Source organism: Grus americana, chromosome 1 (genome assembly GCF_028858705.1).
Source record: "Grus americana isolate bGruAme1 chromosome 1, bGruAme1.mat, whole genome shotgun sequence".
NCBI lineage: Eukaryota > Metazoa > Chordata > Aves > Gruiformes > Gruidae > Grus > Grus americana.
This window is the reverse complement of record NC_072852.1, coordinates 105,904,907-105,929,017: the sequence shown is the minus strand read 5'-3', so window position 1 is coordinate 105,929,017 and position 24,111 is coordinate 105,904,907. Positions and strand designations below refer to the sequence as shown.

The following is a 24,111-nucleotide window of genomic DNA, read 5'->3' as shown; positions in this document are numbered from 1 at the left end:
GAGCATTACAAAACATATTTCATCACAGGGCTGTAAAAGCCAGAAAGTTCTAATATTACCATTATAGAAACAGCGTAAAGACACCACATGAAAAAAAAAATCATCAAATATAAATTGAAATGAACAGTTTTACTGTGCTTCCTGAGATAATCATGCCAGCTGTTCCATACATCCCCCCCTCCCAATATACTAGAAGTTCTTTCAGAAAAGAGGATTTCTCACATTTAAAGTTTCCGTATTCTGATACTTCATAGCAACTGTTCAGGGATAAAAAGTTTAGCATGCTTTTTCTAGCAAACAGAAAGGACAAACCTTTCTATCCAGATATTTCTTAGTCTTTCCTTAGAATCAAGATTTACATTAATAAAACCAATTAAGAACACAGTATTTTTTGAAGATTCTCTCACAAAACCAGGTCCTTTTTCAAGTTGAAAGCAAACCATGCCAAAAGCAAACTGCTCTGCAGTATTTATCGAGGCTTTTGCAATCACATTTTACTTAATCTGTAGAATTGTTTGACTTACATATCCCATTTCAGTCTTTGTTTCTTCTCCGTAGATTTTACTTGTTTATAATTTTTGCTGCCCTCCATCTATTTTTATAGTACATGTAATCCAAAACCACAAAAAAACTATAGACATTTGATAATTATCTTTTCTAGTAAGAGCACAGGCATATAAAAATTTTATCTCTGTAAATATCTTTATTACTTACCAAGATCCTTTATTCTAGGTAATACATTGTATGTGAAATTTTTATAAGAAGCTACTTTCCCTTCTGGGGAAGCAATCCCCACATGAGATTCATAGATTCTTAGGCTTTTTAATCTCTTGGGGGAAGGATGCTTACGCTGTAAGGAAGAAAACAGTTGTCGTTAGGATACAACAGCTTGGAAGCGTTGTCACAATCACATAATTTGCACAAGATGAAAAACAATATAAGGTTTGTTTTGTTTTTCCTCTAAAAACACAAACATTTGAGAAGTAATTAAACATTCTAAATTGCTAAAACAAATCCCTATTTCAAACTAACATTCTTCGTGAATAAGAAATCATGAATATCCATGATTCAACACTTTTCTTATACTCTCTTTAAATTACACTGAAGCGTACAAACTTATACCAGGCATTGTACTATAAAGTTGTTCTGAAGTACTATGAAGCTCATTTGAAAATAAAAGATGACAACAGAAATAGAGATTTTTATTTAAGAAGTTGAAGGTGCTCTGTCTTCTCCAAACTAAAATTTATAAATATTTTAGTCCTAAAAAAAAGTTCCACAGCACAGAATCATCTATATCCCAATTACTCAGGATTAAATAAATAAATAAATCCCAAGTCTGTAGGGGAGTACACAGTATTTCTAGATAGGTGAAAATATCTAAAGAAAGAGAAGCAATTGAAATTCATCACAAAACCTCCTCCTTACACTTGAATAAGAGCTTAGACTTCATTGGGATTTTAAAGTATTGTCTAAAGAAACTTGGGAAAACTACTGCACTCAGTCTGAAGTTTCTGAATGCTCTCCTACAATATTTTTCATATTTCATGTACAGAATTCTCCCCCTTATGGCAGGGCATAAGAAGTAAGAGGGCTTTAAAACCACTAAACAGATTTTCCCCGATACAAAGAAACTAGGATTTGACTGGACCATGAACACCTTACTTTTGAATGCTTTTTCTGACTTCACACAGCATTGACTTATTACTGGAGTACTGAACTTTGTATTTGTGGCTAACTAATTCTTAAACCCAATTCTGGTAATGTCCTGCTCTCCTGTGTACCAGGGAGGGCCGCCTAGTCCTGGAATAGTTATTGAGCTTGCCCAGCATGTGAGAAGCCAAGGTTAAAATACCATTTTAACAGGTAACTATTTTTTTATATACTCCATGGGAAACTGAAAAAGTAGCTCAAAACCATCCATCATTAAAGTCACTTGTTTCTGTCAAAGCCATGACTAAAAACCCTTCATTTCTCAGGTAGCTACTTTAACTAGTTTGCTATCCTCTTTTTGTGGAACTACTCTTTTTTTTTTAATTCTGAGCAGGCATACAAAGATGACAATATACAGCTTTATACACCTTTTGAAAATAATATTTAAGCCTTACTATATATGACTGTGGTGGATTCCAGTGTACCCAATCATAATTCACTTTGTCTTCATCACGGACTACATATCTTGCCCAAGGCGAAATACGATAGAGGAGTTCGCCATTTTGAGCCCGAATCACCACCTATAAAATAACCACAACATGCATACAGTCACACAACACCTCCTACATAAACCACAGTGGAGAATGAAATAGTACGCTACACCGAAATTTAATTTAAAGAACGCACAAATATACAAGACAAGGAAGAATGACCCTGTTCACAGGTTTGATTTGCAAAAGGACAGCAAACCAGGCATGTCAGACAGAGGAGCGATGTTCATGAGCAGGAGCTGAAAGGTGAAGATATATGTAAGCTTCATGTAAGTAATGGGAGAAAGAGCCTTCCCAAATGTATAGTTAGGTTCCCTAATTTCCCCTGTCATTGCTATTTCCCCACCACGTTCTTATAAATTTAAATAGACATGCAGTATAATGCCATCAAGATGAGAACTGTGATTTGTTTACTTGGCAAATAATCTAGTAAGCCAATTTTAATATATTAATTGCATCTTTTCTATGCTTTGTGAGTCCTGACCAGTATTATATAGACCAGAACCACAGATCAGCACAAGAAGCACATGACAGCTTTCAGGTCAAGAGGCGGCAAAAGAGTAAATTTAAATTGCTGGGTTTCTTCTTCTGCCTTTCAGTTTCTCTGAATGCCTTCATCATTCTAACAATTAAAATATTATCGTGTTTCATTTTCCATATTTGGCTTCCTCTATCTTATAACAAGATGAAAAAGGACCATTCTTTCTTTTCAATTCCTTCAAAAAGCTCATAAGAGCTTTTTTCCACTCACTTCAGAGTGACCAGGCACAACAAACTTAGGAGCTCTTTTGGAGTATTATAATTTTACACAACAAAAGCAAAATTGAAATAATTACTAGGATAATGTTGTACCAGGACCTCACAGAAGACATTGTATTTGATGATGTTGAACAGGCCATCTCTGCTCCATTGAGTAATTAACACAATCTGTAACTTATAAAATACCCTTGGGAAAGGGTATGAGAATCAAGAGGTGGAAGGTAGCGTTTGCTGACTGGGAGAACGTTGCACATTTAGGAGCTAGGGACAACAGGTGTACGCTGCACATGGCCCTTGGCGGCAGGACAACCTCAGCCATCTCGGCATAAGACAGGGGCCTGCAGAGCTCCCTCTTAGTACCCCACAACTATGCCACCCACATGGCCTTGCCTTTGTCTAAAAACACAGTAATAAATTCTCATGAGAACATGCTTTAGGAGTAGAGTTGTTTTCTTATAAGGAAATTATATAGTAGTTTGAATGACCAAAAGGCAGAGGCCTCCAAGGACAGGATCTGCTGCACACAGCATGCCATGGGAAAATCTACCAGGGTACTCGTCTGATGCCCCACTAATGTGGGGTGCTCAGCATTTGAAGGCTACTTGCTCACTATCAGTATTCCTGCCCTTATTCTAAATTAAAGCAGTTATCCTGTGAAGCCAATTGTTGTCAGGCCTTTCCTCTTGAAATGCAGGAAGAGCCCTGCTCCATCTCCCTCCCCTCACCGCAGCCTACCCCACCTTCCCCACTCTGAGTTTGGCTGGGTGTGGTGGCCGCCATTAAAACAGTAATACAGAAGGCTTGCAAATACAGAACTCAGAAATGTACAAGTAAGAAGTCCTGAAATTCTTTATTAAGATGATTTTTTTTTTGTTGGTTTTGGGGTTTTTTTGTAAGGAGAGCTATGAACATCATAAAAAGCCTCAAGTGAAAGGGGAGGTGGTTTGGTTTTTTCCTCTTTTATTGAAAGTGACTTTTCTTTGATCTCAATTCCTAACAAGTAGTCTGGAAGACAACTATCAAAGAATTGCCTTTTCACCTGTGGCAAGTGTCTTTCATTATTTTGATAGATCATCTGTATCCTTAATCCAACCACAGTAGAAAGTAGGATGAAAATATGTATACTGGAAGGTGGTAGAGTAAGAAAGGAAATACAATTGCTCAGTGTATATTATAACTCTGACAACTCAAAACAGGTTTTGTAAGAAGAGTAATTGAAATTAACCACCTAAACAGAAAAACCTAAGAAAGTTATTGGAAACACCGTACAGTTGCACATGAAACTACTTCTGTCATCTGTGCTAGCAAAGCTGGCCAAAAGGGTATTTCTGCAAAATCTATCACACTATGAAGATCCTCCTGGCTGATAGCATTGACAATTTGCAAGTTACTCTTAAAATACTAAAAGTTCTCATCTTTTTGATATCATACTTCTGATTATGCTATTGCTCGTTTTCTTAATTTGTCCCAATTTACCCATTACAGAAATAAGACAATTGCTGCATATAATAACCATACTTAGGCTACTCATGTTAGCATTCCTTTTTCTCTAATAATATAGTGTAATTTTTACTATACAAGCTTATGAGGGGTGGACACATTTTATTTTAATAAATATGAGGTAATTAATCTAAATTCAGAACATTATTTGAATAGATGTAGTACTGGTTTAATCCAAAGATGATACTGGAGAGGGAAAAAAGTTTATTTACTATGAAATACTAAAACCAGTCATGCATACTCTTTAATTTAATCCATTAAGCAATGAAAAACACTTAAGAAAAACAGAGATTAGAAACACATTTAAACGACCAACCAGTTTTTTCACTTTTTTTAACCCACACTTCTACAGATATGCTGCATGTGCAATTAACCATATCTCTGCATCCCGTCCTCCTGAAATAGCATAAGAGCTTTTGTTGTTCCATAGTCACACAACTGAAGTTGACCATATTCTCCCTCATTTCTGAGGCACCAGTGTACTTGACTTACCAGTTTTTCAGAAGTCATTTTGTTTAAGTACTAGTTTTGCTTTTATTCAAAGCATCTATCAGGTCAAGTTTATTGGTTAGACTTTTCAGGAATTGAGAGACTTTTATAAGAAGTTCCCACCAACTTTCACAGCCAGAATTCTAATAGCTACAAATAAAACTTCCAAGGAGCAAAGGCATATATGCATGTCACATGTTAAGATAGTAACAATGTACAGCCATAAACAGGTGGTACTAATCTACCACTTTTTGCTAGGGTTTGGTTTACACACTTAACAGTCTTAACAGACTTAAGAGGCTGCTCTATTTTAAGGTTCACAATCTAAATTTCTTGTTTTCATTTTTATTTTAGAACTTAACTTCCAGTTTTATTATGTGAATATATAAGATACTTCCCATGTTCTAAAGGATACATTTACCCAACAATAGAAGTCATACAATTTAACCATGCAAGTGTCATGAAGTCTCTTCAAGTGGGGGGAGCACTTATTTTAAACAATTATTCAGAAAATTTGTTGCCGCCTTCAGTGTATTGCATCTTAAGGAATATTTTCCAAATATATTCAGCCATGGCTGTATCTTGTTGAACCTCACCATAGGAGTAGAAGCCTCAATTTCGCTCACGTCTTGCTGTAATTTTTGAACATCATAAGCTATGCACAGAGAAAACATAGTCCAGAGGAACATAGCTAACCCAGAAAAGGAATCATTGCAACACTGAAGCTGGTGAAGTTGAATCCTGTTCTTATCTAGTTTACAGTAATCAACATAGTTCCCTTAGTTTCCTAGCAAGTGATCCCTAACAATTTCAATGCTCATTTCCTATGTTTACTTAATCCTTAATTTTATGTGAATCCCATTTGCTGAATCTTTCCTTAATTACCAAGCTCTATACTTAATCAACTTCTTATTCCTCTCTCCTGATACTGTAAAAAGTTGATTAAGTAGTTACAAGTAGAAAGACTTCAGATAATATTTTCTAAAGTTTCTTGAGACAGAACTCCCACACCATCATGCTTAGCTAAGGCATAAGCAAAAAAAAAAAAAACCCCACCAACCTGCAAAAAGTTGAATGACATCCCAAAACAAATAACAATTCAGCTCAAGACTGACAAAAATAATGGAAACAGTCCAATGCTTTCATTCCCATATTTGCTTTGGCATTTCTTTAAACAGTTAATTGCAAATAAATAGAAATTCTAATAAAAGAAGTTATAATATAAAGCACACACAAGAAACTGAAAGATAAGCTACTCTTGCTCCACTCAGCCCAAACTATTACTTGTGGTCCATTCTCTGCAGTGCTCAGATACAAAAAGTAGCTGCCATGTGTACTCTGCACCTGGTGCTACAGGTTATATATATAAAGAAAAGCTAATATATCAAAAGGGCTGTGTAATGTCTAAAGTATCTATAAGCCTATTTAGCAGACACTGTACTTTTGCTCCAAATTTGCTTTTTTTACTCATTTCAAACTAATTCTCAAGTTATGATGCATAACCTAAGCTAGCTACCACTTAGTTCATCAACGTTTTATAGCTGAATTTACATTTTCTAATTAACTCAATCTTCTCTAAGGAGCATACATAAAATCATGATGTTCATTAAATAGGCTTCTTCAAACTGGCCTTGGAGTTTACCTACTTTATTTAAGATATATGTCCCTGTTTCCTTAAGGTATATGAGGAGACATCATACCATTTTGATATAAACACTACAGCCCCTATTAAAGCTTTCAAAACACATAGTACTATAGCATGAAATGCCTTTGTCAAGTGGACCAAGCAAACTGGCTAAATTTTAGCCTCTAATCACAACTAACTTTTTTGTTTTACATTTATTTAAGCTTCAGTTCAAGAAAATCTTAGGTAAAAATAGTCACTGTATTTCTGATTGTATTATCAGTTTTTTTCACTTTTGCTGGCTTCTAAAAACATAACAGACCACACACCTTGCTAGTTAAACCTAGTTGCCACAAATAATAGTCAGGCATAGGACGCAGAAGTTCTGCAGTAGGCATTTAAGACACATAATACGTACCAAACAGCCCTTTGTCATCAATACGTTTTCATATTACAGTTATGTACCCGCATTATGGCTTACACTTGGCTTTCTTCAGCTTAGTGATTTAAGTCACCTTTTAAACACTTACCAATACGAGCTATGTAAAATTGTCAGGGAGGAGAAGCAATGCTGGTCACTACAGAAGACACTCCAACAAGAGAACAAGTGGAGGGACAAAAAGGAAATCCAGGTTTCCTAGGCAAAATAATACATCCTCCTCTATGTGTGTGTTTAAACTGTTAAGAAACAGCCAAAACTAAGTTAAGAAGAAAGAAGCCCATGTATCAAGAGTTAGATTTTGCTGCCCAAATTTAGAAGGGCAGAAAAGCAAAGAAAACCCAGATGAAGAGAACTTGCCACCATCTACATTAAACATCTCTGTCTGAAACATAAGAGAGAGTAGTATTTTACTGTCAAACTGCATAATACATGGGTAACATGACATTTTTTTTGTGGGGAGGATGAAGTCTTACAGCAGGTAACCTGTTTAGAACTCTGTACTAAAAAGTCTTTTCTCCCTACTTCCTCATAGTTTCCAAGTTAGCTTACCCATTGGAAATTTCTAACACAAGACTCTGGAAAATTCAAAGTTTGTCATGCAGAATTTACCTACATTAATACTAGATATAGCTCCCCTAAATAGTTTGGGGAGTTTTTCCCCCTCCTCTAGTGGTAAATACATTCACACAATACTATGTAAAAACTCAAAATCCTTGATGACCTTTGAATGTCACATGATTCTGGCTTCCATGTGAAATACCAGTATAAATAAGTGCAAATAAATGCTCTTACACAAATAAGCATCAAAAAGACAGAACGAAAAAGTCCTTCAAAATTTGACATTAAAAAGTCAATTTAAAAATGGACATGGCACAGATATACAATTCATGTAAGCACAATTGTAAAGCAACAAATGTGAAGAGCTTAAGTTAAAGCTGCTCATCTTTTGTATGTAAAGGTTAAAAATGTGTGGTTTGTTTGCATTTTCCGTTACAGGGATATTGGGTATATTTTCAACATTTGTCTGAATTGTTCAGCACACTTGAGGTTTAGCATCCAAAACCACTGTAATTAGTGCAGTGGATTTCACAGTTGAGTACAGCCAAGTTAGTGAAAAGATGGCCTAGTAACCCGAAGTTTAAGGCATCAGTGCTACTGAAGTGATTAATTTTGAAGAACTTTCAGATCTGAATTAAAAAAAAAAAATCACTAGAAAAACTGAAATGTATGGCTGTAATATGAGCAAACATATAGCCAACAATGGCTAGTTTTAAATGTATGAAAACTGGTGTACAAAGGTGCATTCCAATTTTCAAAATGCTGGACTGCTGGAAGACAAAGCAGCATCTAAATTTCACAGAGTACACAGATGTGTAGAACTAAGTACAGTATTTACAGGTCTGTTTTGATGATGTTTGAAACTCTCAAAAGCAGATTATTACAGTTAAGGAGAAACCTTCACTCTGAGGGCAGTCTAGTGTCATACAGAAAAGGCAATAACACATGGGAGCAATTTAGAGGCTGAAATAGGTTTCATTTAATTTAATGGTGCTTCCAATGCAGGACAAGTGAGATTCAGGGGCCTCGATTTCCAGAGACATTGAAAGTTTTTGAAACTCTTGGGTATCCCGCTATTCTACCTTTCCAAAATAGCATGTGTCTTCTGTATTGCCTACAGCACATCTGCCAGCCACTTTCTGGATTTTTTAGGGCATTTAAAGGAAAACTCAGCACTTATGTTCACGCAACTTCCAACCTACTGTGACAGTCAAATTTGTTGACTTTTTATGAACAGAAGTGTTGGGTTTGTGTGGCAAGGTTTTGGTAGCAGGGGGGCTACAGGGGTGGCTTCTGTGAGAAGCTGCCAGAAGCTCCCCCTGTGTCTGATAGAGCCAATGCCAGCCGGCTCCAAGATGGGCCCGCCGCTGGCCAAGGCCAAGCCAATCAGCGCCTCTGTGATAACATATTTAAGAAGTAGAAAAACACTTGGAGAGAGAGCTTTTGCAGCCGGAGAGAGGAGTGAGAAGATGTAAGAAACTCTGCAGACACCAAGGTCAGTGCAGAAGGAGGGGCAGGAGGAGCTCCAGGCGCCGGAGCAGAGATCCCCCTGCAGCCCGTGGTGAAGGCCATGGTGAAGCAGGCTGTCCCCCTGCAGCCCATGGAGGAAGGATGAGGGGGTGTAGAGATTCCACCTGCAGCCTGTGGAGGACCCCACACCAGAGCAGGTGGAGGCACCTGAAGGAGGCTGTGACCCCATGGGAAGCCCACGCTGGAGCAAGTTCCAGGCCGGACCGGTGGAGAGAGGAGCCCACACCAGAGCAGGTTTGCTGGCAGGACTTGTGACCTCGTGGGAGGTCACAGGACCCCACGCTGGAGCAGTCTGCTCCTGAAGGTCTGCACCTCGTGAGAGGGACTCCATGCTGGAGCAGGGGAACGATGAGAGGAGTCCTCCCCCTAAGGATGAAGAAGCAGCAGAAACAACACGTGATGAACTGACCATAACCCCCATTCCCCATCCCCCTGTGCTGCTGAAGGGGGGAAGGTTGAAGCCAGGAGTGAAGTCGAGCCCGGGAAGATTGGGAGGGGTGGGGGGAGGTGTTTTAAGAGTTGATTTTATTTCTCATTCCTCTACTCTGTTTTTGCCTAGTAATAAATTAGATGAATTCCCTCTCTAAGTTCGGTCTGTTTTGCTCGTGACAACAATTAGTGAGTGATCTCTCCCCGTCCTTATCTCGACCCACAAGCATTTTGTTGTACCTTTTCTCCCCTGTCTAGTGAAGGAGGGCAGTGATAGAGCGGCTCTGGTGGGCACCTGGCCTCCAGCCAGGGTCAACCCACCACAAGAAGCCACACACTTTTTCTTAAATTATCTGTAACAATAAAAAGCCTGAAAGTTTCGCAAGTCTAAAAGTTTAGTCACAAATACTAATTTAGATAAAACATCTACCCATGTGTAAAATGGAGCTTAATGTAGTTGTGCTGTTATGACAGATGAAAATGTGCAGTAAGAGGCCATAAAACACCATATTTAAAATTCATATGTTCATGAATATCCCCTTTCATTGTTTTTGGTTGCCTAGCTTCATATTCTCTTCAAATCAGCTTCATTTGGCTACCTCATCTTCCAGTGTACACATACATGGATCTTCAGAACAGTGTGGGAGAAGAATTCAGATGAGTTACCTACAAGATAATTTCTCTGCCCTGCGTCCAGTCCTTTAGCTTTCAGATCCTACATCTAAAGCAGACTTTAATTCCAGGTGTGAGGACTGTATTCAATTATGATGTGCCCCTATAAGTCATCTGCCTCTGATGAAGAGGTCAAACATTAGAAATAAGAACAAGCCATACTGTCTTGATAATTCCTTATTTTTCATTTAAAACTAGCATCTGCTGGACTTTTTTTTTTTAAAATTAACTGATATTTTTGCAGTTACGGAGATTTGTTATATAGTGGTTTGTCATTTATACTCAAGGAGAGGAAAACAAGGACGTGATAACAGATAACTGATGAATATCTGCAAGCCAATAAACTGCTCTGAAACACTGTATTATTATTTCATTACTTTAATAGCTTGAAAGCACTTGGAATGATTGTTGGTATATCTGGCTTTTAATACAACGATGAAATTAAATTGGCCAAATGGAATCATATAGAAATGTCACTGACTTTTTATTTATATAAGGATAATAAGCTATTATTTAAATATTTTATGATTTACAGTATTTCATCAGCTTCATATTTATTAATTTCTGAGACAAGATTAACAAAATGTAAAAGCCACAAGAACACAGGTGGAAACATCACCTCATCTCAATAACATACACCTGATTTGAAAGTAAGTTCAACCCAAAACCTAAAAGCATCACAGGATTGGGTCTTAAAAACTCTCTAGGAAGTTTATGTTAGAACCTGCAATAACTTAACCAGGTTTTTCCACTAAATGAAATTTATTAGAATTTAAACATCAATGTATTGCCTTCCCTTGGTTGTTCTGAGAGTCCATGGGGAAGGAAAAACCTGCTTGTACACTAAGATTTTTTTAGTATAAAATACTGCATTGGGTCTGGCTGAGATGGAGTTAATTGTCCCCAGAGCAGCCTTCATAGTGCTATGCTTTATACTGGTAGCTAGAAAGGTGTTAACACACCATTGTTATCTGACCAAAGGGATATTCCATACCATATGATATCTGCTCAGCAATAAAAAGCTGAGAGAAAGGAAGAGGGGACATTTGGGTTTTTACATTTGTCTTATGAAGCAACTGCTACACATTCTGAAGCCCTGCTTCCCAGGAAGTGACTGGACATCACCTGCTGATGTCCTTTGCTTCTATGCGCAGCCTTTTGCTTTACTAAACTGCCTTTATCTTGACCCAAGAGTTTTTTCCATCTTATTTCCCCACCCCACCCACTCTCTTGCTCAGGAGGGGAATGACAGAGCAGTTTAGTGGGCATCTGACATCCAGACAGGGTCAACCCACCACACATGTATGGTGGACAAAGAAAAGTTTACATTTTTACTTTTGCACTATGAATTTATAAGAATACAAAAGAATCTGAAACAATTAAAGTTAATCTCTCCAAAAAATTATACTTTGGACATACTGCTGCTGTAAGAAAACCTGGTCTTAGATTATTTCATAAATGCCATTCAGTTTCCAAGACAGTTCCTGCATTCGTGTCACTGATACAATCCTGCTATAAGATCATATTTCTTTTTTCTTCAGTTGTTCATCCTCTTTTCAACCCCTTCAAGTTGCTACAGAAATAGAAGTGAAGTTTTACTATCAGTTGAAAAATAACTTTCCTTGCACACCTTCGCTGTATACTTTTTCCCCTCAAAGTGTATCCAATCCTGAGTTTGGCACCCAGGATAGAATACACAGTTCTGATGATCTCTTGTCAGTCAATGATGTAAGTTGAGCCCATTTACCAAAGAAAATAACATCATATCACCAGCCCTGCCTTCCGTACACACATAGAGGACACCACAGCACAACTATTACTATTCTCTTTCTACAGATCATACTGTTTGAGAGAATCACTAGAGTCTAGAGGCAATATTTTGTACGTTTGATACGTGGGACCACAGCAGAACACTTTCCAGTAAGGTAATGCAACCTGCTGCAGAATCTAGGACCAGAATTCAGAGTTCCTAGCCTGACAGTTTGCTTTAAAGAAGATTAGATCTGCTAAATACAAAAGCCTGACAGAAATTTGGATGGAACAGCACTGTTAAGAACTTTATTCTGGAATTGTCTCATTCAACCTAACATATTTTTAGAGACCAGATAAAACATTTCCCTCTTTAATAGTCTCATAAGGCAAGGAATGAAGAAGCAGCTTCACTAGTGCCTTACTTTTCTTGCTACTGCACAGCCTAACAAAGCTCAGGACAGGAAGCAAGGAGAAAAAGGGATCAGAAGTTGTTCAACACTTCAGCTTCCTCTAGCCAGGAGTACCTTCCCAAATGGACCCTCTACCCAAATCAGCAGGGAAGAAAGCATGAAAAATGGGAGATCTTTCTAGAACTCACCTTCCACTGAAAAGCCTTACCATACTCTATTCCTACCACTCCAAATAACCAAGAAATCAAGTGTATCTGTCAAGGTGCTTGCAGTCACTGAAGTTATTTCCTAACAAGCAAATTGAGTAGAAACCTTGAAAAGAAGTTTCAGGAGGAATGGACAGCATGTTGCTTCTGCCAGACTGTTCTTCCTAAATTGCAAATCAGTTACACTGCAAAGAAAAAATAATAGAAACACTAGTCACATTACTCCAAGTCCCCCTGTCTCCAACTTTATTTTCCTCAACAATTCAAGATTACTGTCAAAATTAAGTCAGTTGAGACAAAGCTGTCTGCTTTGTTTGGTTTTTTTGTTCCAAGCAATTTTCTGGCAAAGAAATCTGCTAGAGGGATAAGCATTTAAATCAAATATTGAAAAAATACTCCTTAGCTATCGGACACATAGTAATAATTCTCAGGTGGTTTATATGTTTAACAAAGTTCTGCAGAGGAATCTGCATGGCTCAGAAGCCATTGGGCGAACAGTCTATTTGCTGTGTAGGTTATTTTTTCCATAAGTATATCATCACATCAGCTATTAGACTCTACACTTATTAGAGGTATCAAATATTTGCTCACAATTCCCCCTTCTTTCCCCTTCCCTTCTCCCCCAGGGAAAGAAAATAAATTTTAAAAAAATAATCAAGATATGAAAGCAACAAAAGCCTATCTTCAAAGTCAAGTCATGAAGTCATGCCTTGATTTTCCAAAAGAGGGAGATATAACTCCATTTGTGAATTAAGTATTTCATTGCAGAAAACCTAAAAACATGTTTAACTAGTCTACTAAGATTAAAAAGGAAAGCTTTTGCTCTTTTTTCCATTTCCATGCTTCTCTTACAAAACTAAGCAAAATTAGTAAATACTAACAAAAATACAGGAAAATACTGTATTATCTATTGATTATAAAAATATTCAAAAGATGGAGACAGTAGCCTAGTATTATAAAAAACTATGCAGAGATAAAAATACCTTGGGAAAATCAAACTGTTAAAATCCAGGAAACCATAAGAGAGTTGTTAAAAGTGAAAGCAATATCATGTGGAAACAGTCCCAATAGATTTCAAGCACGAACACAGAGACAATACTTCACTCAATCATCATGAAGTATCCTAAAAGTACATGGTATTTCTACGCGAATAAACAATAGGCTTAACTGTTAGCTGCACAAAAGGTAGCATTATTAGCTATTGAGGGACAAGCAGTTTATTTTTTAAAAAGGAAAATACCATATATATCTATGCTGCAGGACAGCATTCAAACATTTCAGTTTAGAATCCAGACTTGGAAAACCTTTTTCAAAATCAAGTTAATAAAAGTCAAAGGAAAACTGGAATCTCTAAAATACACAGGTCAAGAAATACTTCCCCGCACCACTGTGTTTAACTAGAATCAAGTTACTATAACAACAGTGATGTACTTCAGACTATAAAAATTTGTATGCATAATATAAAAGCATTCATATATATATATTATGTGACCAAAAGGCTTGGGGGGTAGGAGAGCACTGTTTGAAAAGCAACCATAATAATAAAGCACATTACACACAATAAATGTAACAGTTGTTTCAAGCCATGTCAAGTAGAAAAGAAGCAGCTGAAGTACGTAATAGGGGCACCCAAGCATTAAGCATTACTTATCCTCAACTATAAAGCATTTGTATAAAGGACAACTGCTGTATAATGCACCTTGCAGTTAGGTGGCCGCAGCATAACATGCTTACTTTTTGATGTTCCCATTCACAGCTGTTTCAAACTGACCGCAAAACATCTTTTGGAGATGAGGCAGGTCATGTTCAATACCTCCACTTCCTGCCACATACTCCCACAGTGTCTTATAACTGGGGTAGCCTACTGCCCCAAATGGTCCTTCCACTGTCCTCTCCCTCCTCTTGCTGTTGTCTCCCTGATCAACAACTCAAGAGTCCCCAACACCTTACGTCACATTCTTTAGCAGATAGAGTGGAGAGAGTTGTGATATGTTCCCTCTGTTCTGAGGTCATCTGTCATGGATGAGCTCACCTGACCCTCTCCACACATTAAGTGCATTAACTTAACTGCTTTCTGTAGCATACCTTGAATACTTTATCATAATGCCTCCTCAAACAGCTCCAGTGTTAACTGTGTTGCTATTACAGATTCCATCTGACAAGACTCTGGCATCCAAGGTGTGAAATTAGTCCATTAGAATATCAAAGTTGATCTTCCACTTTCTCCTTGACCTATAATCTCCTCTTAACATTATAGACAAATACAGCTGAAAATCAGGGAGTATGCACCAGTGAGTCACACTGAAAAGTGTCAGAAGCTTTACCTAATTAGTGACTATCTTCAAAACAAGAACAATTCCCCCAAAAACCACAGCCATGTTTAAATATGCTTTGTATGGACCCTCAAACATCAAATTCCATTTCAAGACCCTTTCTTTAAAAACTCTTTTCCTCCAAAAACTCCACATTTTGCTTTAACACACACATAATATCAACTGAAACAGTTAGTCTTCTGTATGGATAAACTAAAAGGAAAGTATTTTTAAATAGCAAAACCTCCTACCAAAGAATTGTGCAATCTTCAAGTCACAGGAGAACTAAGCCTGCCAAAATAACTGAAGAAGAATATTCTGAATTGGTGAGCTCAGTTTTCAAAAAAGGCTCCAAAGAGCAACAGTACTGCATTACAATGCTTCATCATTGCTACAGCTCATCCTATGAGTCCACGTGTAGTTGCACACTGTTTACCAAATCCAAACAGGCAAAGTCAAGAGACTACTTACCTCCCAATGAGATAACTCTTCCTGCTAGTAAGCTTAATCTGTAACCAGAGAAGTCTACAATAACTTGCTAAAGGGTCATGGCTCACAATCAAACAATGAAGCATGAAGGGTATTACCACAGATTTAACTAATGCTTTACTTCCCATTCAACACCACTGATGTCTAGAAATGTATATGCTAGATGACTTAAGTCCTATTCCCTAAAATTCAAAATGCCAGGAATGGCACATCTGCTCCTTCTTGCACATAGTTTATATACCACGATGCTGTAGAACACTAGTTTCATTCACTGTTCAGCTTTGCAGACCTGGTGATTTTTTTTTTTTCCATCCTACACACTATTTAAATTTCACATCTTAAGTGACAAGGAACTTAAGAGGCTATGAGCAAGGATATTTCCCACCCCTCAGCTAAGGTGAAAACAAGAAATATTAGCATTTGTACATGTAAGAAAACAGTGAACATTCCTTCAGGAAGCTTCCCACCTCTGCTAGGGGTACCTAGGGCTCCCTTTGTAAAAGCTGACTCCACATAACCTATTTACATCTCGTTACAGAAAACTCACCACCTGTAACACTTCCATACCTAGCATCCTAACCACCAGCCTATTATACCATTAATAAAGAGTTTTTCTGGGTTTTCACACTCTCATTAAAAAATGCCTTCATGTTTTGACTGCAGACTGCTTGAAGCACATGAGACCTGAACTCGAAGCCAGTCTGATACTATGCTGCTGGACTTCCTGATCAGCAGGGTCAGCTGCAACACCATCTACTTCATCAGTGACAGTAATTGCACTTGATGAATGTTACTAACAGTAGTTCCCTGACACTGATTAACCTACCTGCTCACCATATTTGATTCCTTTTAAAGTTAAACAGAGTATGCAGATCTACTACAAAGTATAGGATACAGTGCTAAAAACTCTAAGGACAAAGTTTTAATAATATTCTTTACATCTAACTTTCCTCTCTCCTGCACCTCATGGATACCAATGTACTTTTAGGTTCTTCTAACCATGATTAATTAGTGTTCTGACTCAAAGTAGTTCCTCCTTTGCACCCTTTAATATTAAAAAGGGTTATACATTTGGACTAGAAAATTATTCCAAACCAGTAGTAGTGAACTTGTAAAACATTCCGTACAAACTGATAAAAAAAGTTTGTGACACTGTTCTTCATGCCAGCCTCAATTTTGTATTGAACTTAGCACCAATAACTACTGCTTAGCAATTGCTGAAACCACTCAAACATGCAAGAGTGGAATATCAATAGAATAATTTTGTGTTAACAAGTGCAGAAGATATCAAATCTAATCATCTCATTACAATACAAGATACTCCCTCAAAAAAATATAAAGTTTACTTTTTAAATACATATACATATGTGTGTATGTGAAGGAGGAAAGGATATAGATTTAGCAAATGATGGCATGCAAAGTTGTTTAAAAGTTCCTACCATTTTCTGAGGTGACCTTTCCAGGAAAAGCTTACATTATTTGTTCCTTGAGCTGTCTATGATTAACTCCACCCCAACAAGGAAGAAAAGGAGGGTTATAGGTGTAGGGGACTCCCATCCGAAGGGTACAGAGGGCCCAATATGCAGGGCAGACCCTCCGCTCAGAGAAGTCTGTGCCTCCCCAGGGCCTGTGTCAAGGACATCGCTAGGAAACTCCCCAGCCTGGTACAGCCCTCTGACTATTACCCACTGCTGCTCCTCCGTGTGGGCGGGGATGAAGCAGAGACACATACCACAAAAGCAACCAAAAGGGACTTCAGGCTCTTGGGACAGTCACTGAAGGATTCAGGAGCGCAGGTAATATTCTCCTCCCTCCTTCCAGTTGAGGGCAGCAATCTTGGGTGGAACAGGCGGACACAGTCCATAAATGCAGGGCTCCATGGCTGGTGTCAACGCCACAACTTTGGGTTCTTTGACAATGAGATGGCCTACACGGCACCAGGCCTGGTGAACCCTGATGGGATTCATCTCTCTTAAAGGGGGAAGAGGATCTTTGCCCAGGAACTAGCAGGGCTCATCGACAGAGCTTTAAACTAGGCTCAAAGGGGGAGGGGGATAACATCAGGCCTGCCAGCGACATGTTGTAGGATGACGTGCCCAGGTTGGAGGGACGGGGCACTGGCAAGGGCCCTTAGCCTACTGCTCAGAGATGTGCTGGATGCACTACAGCACACTCAAAGCCTAGAGGAGACGAGCCAGGGGCCCCGGATGCAACAAGAACCAACGGGGTAACACTGGGAATATACATCAAAAGAATCCCAGCCACCCCAGCCAATAAGTCAGCCTCATCGGGGGCACAACTGAAACGCCTCTACACGAACACACGGAGCATGGGGAACAAACAAGAGGAGCTGGAGACGTGTGTGTGTGCCTGCAAGGCTGTGACATTATGGGCATTACAGAGACATGGTGGGACAGCTCCTGTGACTGGAGTGTTGGGATGGAAGGGTACAGGCTCTTTAGGAAGGACAGGCAGGGCAGGCGAGGAGGGGGGGCATTGCCCTCTACATTAATGACCAGCTGCAGTGCATGGAGCTCCACCTGGGGATGGAGGAGGAGCCCACCAAGAGCCTATGGGTCAGGATTAAAGGGAGCACTGGGGCAGGGGACATCATAGCAGGGGTCTGCTACAGGCTACCTGACCAGGGGGACTGAGCAGATGAAGCCCTGTATAGGCAGGTAGGAGCAGCCTCACATTCACAAGCCCTGGTCCTTATGGGGGACTTCAGCCACCCTGACAGCTGCTGGAGGGACAACGCAGCTGAGCACAAGCAATCCAGGAAGTTCCTGGAATGTGTCAATGACAACTTTCTCCTCCAAGTGACAGAGGAGCCCACGAGCAGAGGTGCCCTGCTGGACCTTGTTCTCACCAATAAGGAGGGCCTGGTAGGGGATGTCAAGCTCAAGGGCAGCCTTGGCTGCAGGGACCACAAAATGGTGGAATTCAGGATCCTCAGGGCAGCGAGGAGGGCGTGCAGCGAGGAGGGCATGCAGCAAGCTCACTACCCTGGACTTCAGGAGAGCAGACTTTGGCCTCTTCAGGGATCTGCTTGGTAGAATACCATGGGACAAAACCCTGGAAGGAAGAGGGGCCCAAGACAGCTGGCTAATATTCAAGGGTCACCTCCTCCAAGCTCAGGAGCGATGCATCCCAACAAAGAGGAAGTCTAGCAAAAACACCAAGAGGTCCCCGTGGATGAACAAGGAGCTCCTGGGCAAAGTCAGACAAAAAAGGGAAGCCTACAGAGGGTGGAAGCAAGGGCAGGTAGCCTGGGAAGAATACAGAGAAACTGCCCGAGCAGCCAGGGAGCAGGTTAGGAAAGCCAAAGCCCTGATATGGCCAGGGATGTCAAGGACAACAAGAAAAGCTTCTATAGGTATGTCAGTGATAAAAGGAGGACGAGGGAAAATGTGGGTCCCCTCCAGAATGAAACGGGTGACCCGGTTATGGACCCAGGATATGGAGAAGGCTGAGGTACTCAACGACTTCTTTGCCTCAGTCTTCACTGGCAAATGCTTGAGCCACACTGCCCAGGTCACAGAAGGCAGGGACTGCGAGAATGCAGACCCGCCCACTGTAGGAGAAGATCAGGTTTGAGAATATCTAAGGAACCTGAAGGGGCACAAGTCCATGGGACCTGATGAGTTGCATCCGCGGGTCTTGAGGGAACTGGGGGATGAAGTGGCCAGGCCACTCTCCATCATATTTGAGAAGCCCTGGCAGTCTGGGAAAGTTCCCACCAACTGGAAGAGGGGGAACATAACCCCCATTTTGAAGAAGGGTAAAAAGGAAGACCCAGGGAACTACAGGCCGGTCAGTCTCACCTCCGTGCCTGGCAAGATCATGGAGCAGACCCTCTTGGAGACTATGCTCAGGCACATGGAAAACAAGGAGGTGATTGGTGACAGCCAACACGGCTTCACTAGGGGCAAATCGTGCCTGACAAATTTGGTGGCCTTCTATGATTAGGGTTACAGCGTCCGTGGATAAGGGAAGGGCAACTGACATCATCTACCTGGACTTGTGCAAGGCATTTGACACTGTCCTGCACAACATCCTTGTCTCTAAATTGGAGAGACATGGATTGGATGGATGGACCACTCGGTGGATAAGGAATTGGCTGGATGGTCACACTCAGAGTTGTGGTCAACGGCTCAATGTCCAAGTGGAGAATGGTGACAAGTGGTGTTCCTCAGGGGTTGGTACTGGGACCAGCACTGTTCAACATCTTTGTCGGCAACATGGACAGTGGGATCGAGTGCACCCTCAGCAAGTTTGCTGATGACACACCAAGCTGTGTGGTGTGGTCGACACGCTGGAGGGAAGGGATGCCATCCAGAGGGACCTTGACAGGCTGGAGAGGTGGGCCCGTGCAAACTGCATGAAGTTCAACAAGGCCAAGTGCAAGGTCCTGCACATGGGTCAGCACAATCCCAAGCACAGCTACAGGCTAGGCAAGGAATGGATTGAAAGCAGCCCTGAGGAGAAGGACTTGCAGGTATTGATTGATGAGAAACTCAGCATGAGCCAGCAGTGTGCACCTGCAGCCCAGAAAGCCAACCATGTCCTGGGCTGCATCGAAAGAGGTGTGACCAGCAGGTCAAGGTAGGTGATCCTGCCCCTCTACTCTGCTCTTCTGAGACCCCACCTGGAGTACTGCGTCCAGCTCTGGGGGCCCCAGTACAGGAGAGACATGGAGCTGTTGGAGTGAGTCCAGAGGAGGGCCACGAAGCTGATCAGAGAGCTGGAGCACCTCTCCTATGAGGACAGGCTGAGAGAGTTGGGGTTGTTCAGCCTGGAGAAGAGAAGGCTCTGGGCAGACCTTGTAGCAGCCTTCCAGTACCTGAAGGGGCCTACAGGAAAGCTGGAGAGGGACTGTTTATCAGGGAGTGTAGTGACAGGGCAAGGGGTAATGGGTTTAAGCTGAAGGAGGGTCAATTTAGATTAGATGTTAGAAAGAAATTCTTTACTGTGAGAGTGGTGAGGCACTGGAACAGGTTGCCCAGAGAGGTTGTGGAGGCCCCCTCCCTGGAAGTGTTCAAGGCCAGGCTGGATGGGGCTTTGGGCAACCTGGTCTAGTGGAGGGTGTCCCTGCCCATGGCAGGGGGGTTGGAACTAGATGATCTTTGAGGTCCCTTCCAACCCTAACCATTCTATGATTCTAATTCTGTCAGCATACACAGAAAAATTATTTAAGCTGCTATAGTGCCTGGAAATGATCTGTTAAGACCCAGTTAAAATTAACTATAAAATAGGTTTTTGGTTTTTTTACTTTTATCTATCTACACTCAATTACATAAAAGCTATGAGAAAGCTAGCCACATGTAGTTAACTCATATAGCTTCAAAAATGTAATAAGAAACCAACAAATTTAGTCACTGATATTTTACAGACAACTTCCTAATCTTTACCTCACTCTTGTCAAAAACTGCATTATGGAGGCATGTCAGCCATCCTGACTTACCTTCATAACTCGAGAAATAAACTGGAATCACTTACATTAAACTAGATTTCATGAATGTACAAGTGATATTTAGTTGCATACAGTGTTTTAATTTTATGCACCTATACAAGATATTTTCAGATAAGTTTATTAATAATTTAAAAATTCTGGTTCTGTCCAGTCACAGGTCTACTGTCATTACTGACAAGTTGGCCAATTACTACTATTTTAGTATATCATCTCCAGCTCATGGAAGAAAACTTAATGGTTCTGCTATACAGATCTCCTATTCAATGTTCCAGGGCAGCAGGCAGTTCAATCACAATTGCCAATATTTTTGAAGTACTGATCTTACCATCTTTTCTAAAATATTTTCACATGGCTAAATAAGAACTTATCATTAGCAATGAATTTGGAAGATATTTTCATCTAGGTTTGAATTCTTATTGGCTTCTATTTCCCAGTTGTTCTGCATTTTCTGTGTTGTTCCTTGGCATTCCTATAAAGAATATATTAAGCAAGTTCTCCACTACAGATGCTAAGACCTCAATTTTTACCAGTATCATCCTGACCCCTAAACTCCACTGACACTATTTCGAAATTAGGATGTTATGGATTACAACTGCTTAAAAATATCTGTAAAACTCATTTATAAAAACAGTAAAAGAACAAAGTGCAACACCTGCATACATATATGACAATACATGACAAGACTTGCTAAAGAAGCCTATCCATATTGTTTTCTGAAAGCCTGCTGTATACTGTGAAAAGTTAAGAATACTCTAGGAATGAAGGAAGTAATTTTCAATCATTGAAGCAGCACACTTGCCCCACAACTGCCATCATTGTTAGAATGACAAACATGCTAAACTTTTAAGAAACTTTGGTTGTCCCAGGCTATCTTTCAAACTACTCCCATTAGAAGAAACAGAGGTAGAGAGACTTAGTTTATTAAAGCACAAGATTTGCTTTTTTTTTTCATCTGTGCTCAGCTTATGACATCTGACAGAAGTTTAAAAACACAAACACCACACACAACAGCAACTATATTTGTCCACTTAACTCACTCTAAGCTCCCAAGTGATCTGTGGGAGAAGGAAAGAAAAAAAAGCCCTTTTCTACCAGGTAACCTTATTTTATAGATGGATATCATAATCCACAAGGGAGTCACTCAACTGTACTATGCATCCATCCCTCCACACAGAAATGTATCAAAACATCTTTTTGGTCTAGTGGAGGGTGTCCCTGCCCATGGCAGGGGGATTGGAACTAGATGGTCTTTGAGGTCCCTTCCAACCCAAACCATTCTATGATTCTATGATCTATAGCAGGTTTAATTGCTCACCTTCTTCAATGTTTATATTTACTTATGAGAAGACTTCCTAAGGAGCTACAGTCATCTACCAATGAAAACAGGCAAATGTTTGACCTCTGCTCCTTATTCTCCTACAAAAATATTTTGTGACCTGATCTAAATTAGTGCATCCAGCTACGCTCCATCCATTTCCCATTCTGGCTTAGAAATTAGTTATTTAAAAGGAATGACCTTATCACCATTTCAGAACTTGGCATTCACCTATGTAGAACTGAAGATAAAAACAGTGTAGACAGAAGCTAAAGGCCTTCTGGAGAAGGCTTCCCCCCCCCAGCAGATTAATCAAATCACTGCATAAATGTCTGAAGTTGACTATTTTAACTTAAATATTTTAAAATAATATTGGTAAAAGAAACTTTAAAACCTGTGATTCCCTTATGCTTCTTTAGTAAAGCAAAAGAGGAATACCTTCATTACTAAAAAGAAATAGTTTTTGTTGCCTAAGCTAGTGCACACAACAGTGCTTGTGTATATAAACATTAGCTCTGCAATCTGCATAGTAATTTCCATCTACAGACAAACCAATATTCTCAGCTTCTACATGAAGAAAGAACTGCAAAACTACGCTGTACCACACAAATCCTCATGTTCACAAAAATACACACATTTATGAGCGATCATAATCTAACAGAACCATATAGTTCGAAGAAAACTTACAAAAGAGTAGTTTTCTGAACCCAGTAGTAGAATGAGAGAGGATAAAAAGATCAGCTGTAGCTTGAGGGTAAGGTACATGCCTATGATGTGGAATATTCCAACCTCATTCCAGCTTCTGTGACAGATAAACCATTTCAGAACCACCTTAACTGGAGATTTTTTTTTTCCACATTAGTTATATCATCTAAATATACTGAAAGCACACATTGTGATGTGTTAGATTCAGTTGTGTAAGCACCATGGAACAAAAAGGCTCATGAAAGATTATTAGCAAAGTCACAGATGAGGCTGGGAGCAGTTCCATATGGATGAAGTCATCAATTATGGTTACATACACTTGTGAATCAGATTTTAGAAATCTTTGCACTTTTTTTTTAAACACCATAATATACACACTCAAAAGCAAATCTATCTCACAGGCAGACAGAACAGCCTAGGCTCACAAGACTGACAATCACATATTTTGAGTGTCAGTGACAACTGCATACATTTGTTTAAAATTGACCATATAAAAGCACAATTAAAGATGTGGCAGAGGAAAAAACCTAAAATAATAGAGGAAAACAAACTCACATTCTGCTCTGCCAGAAGTCTTCTTTTCAGAAGACTCAGCGCAACTACAGCAGATCTTACTGGTACATCACTACCAAGAGTAATCAGTAGTCAAAAATATCTGCATACTAACCAAGTTATGCACAACACAATCTTTGCTTTATGGAGTTTATATCTCAAAGAAAATGGTGAATGGAAAGAAAGTACTATAAAGACCTGTCCTTCAAAAACAGGAGATATGACCAGTGATTATATAGGTAGACAGACAATGAAATAATCTTAAGTTTTTCCAAATGTGTTTAAGAATATATGCTTTTTGCTATTATGTTAATTATCACTCATCATTCACACCTCTTATCTCTACACTGAGCATAGAATGTTCTACAGTAGGTGAGCTCAATAGTTTTGTAGATACAACTTAAAAGGTAAATTTAGCAACCATCAAAAAATCTAACCTACTTATATTTCAAAACTATGGAAAATATTAACTAACCATTCTGCAATCTCACACATTTCTGCATAATCACTGTATTTTTGAGTTGCATAAAACTGTTTTCTTTCCTGCTCTGTAACATAAGAACAACTTTCTCATCCTTGAAGGATTATTCCTAAATTTCAATTTATCCATATTTATTAGTGGGATACTTTCATAGGCCATAACCAAAAGCATAGAGATAAGCACACACATTGAGTAAGCATTCCCAGAGC

The 24,111-nt window shown here is 39.6% G+C and overlaps 1 protein-coding gene across 8 annotated transcripts in view; it reads right to left on the bottom strand.

Moving 5' to 3' along the window:
* Nucleotides 1-24,111, bottom strand: part of GBE1 (1,4-alpha-glucan branching enzyme 1) — a 173,573-nt gene that overhangs the window by 99,622 nt on the left and 49,840 nt on the right. For 7 of the 8 annotated variants that reach the window (XM_054805983.1, XM_054805996.1, XM_054806030.1 and 4 more), the window contains 2 exons: nucleotides 2,109-2,234; nucleotides 715-850 (listed from right to left, as the gene is read on the bottom strand). In XM_054805983.1, the coding sequence (XP_054661958.1) occupies nucleotides 715-850; nucleotides 2,109-2,234 (262 nt within the window). The remainder of the gene's footprint in view (nucleotides 1-714; nucleotides 851-2,108; nucleotides 2,235-24,111) is intronic. The other variant, XM_054806013.1, reaches the window with a different exon arrangement.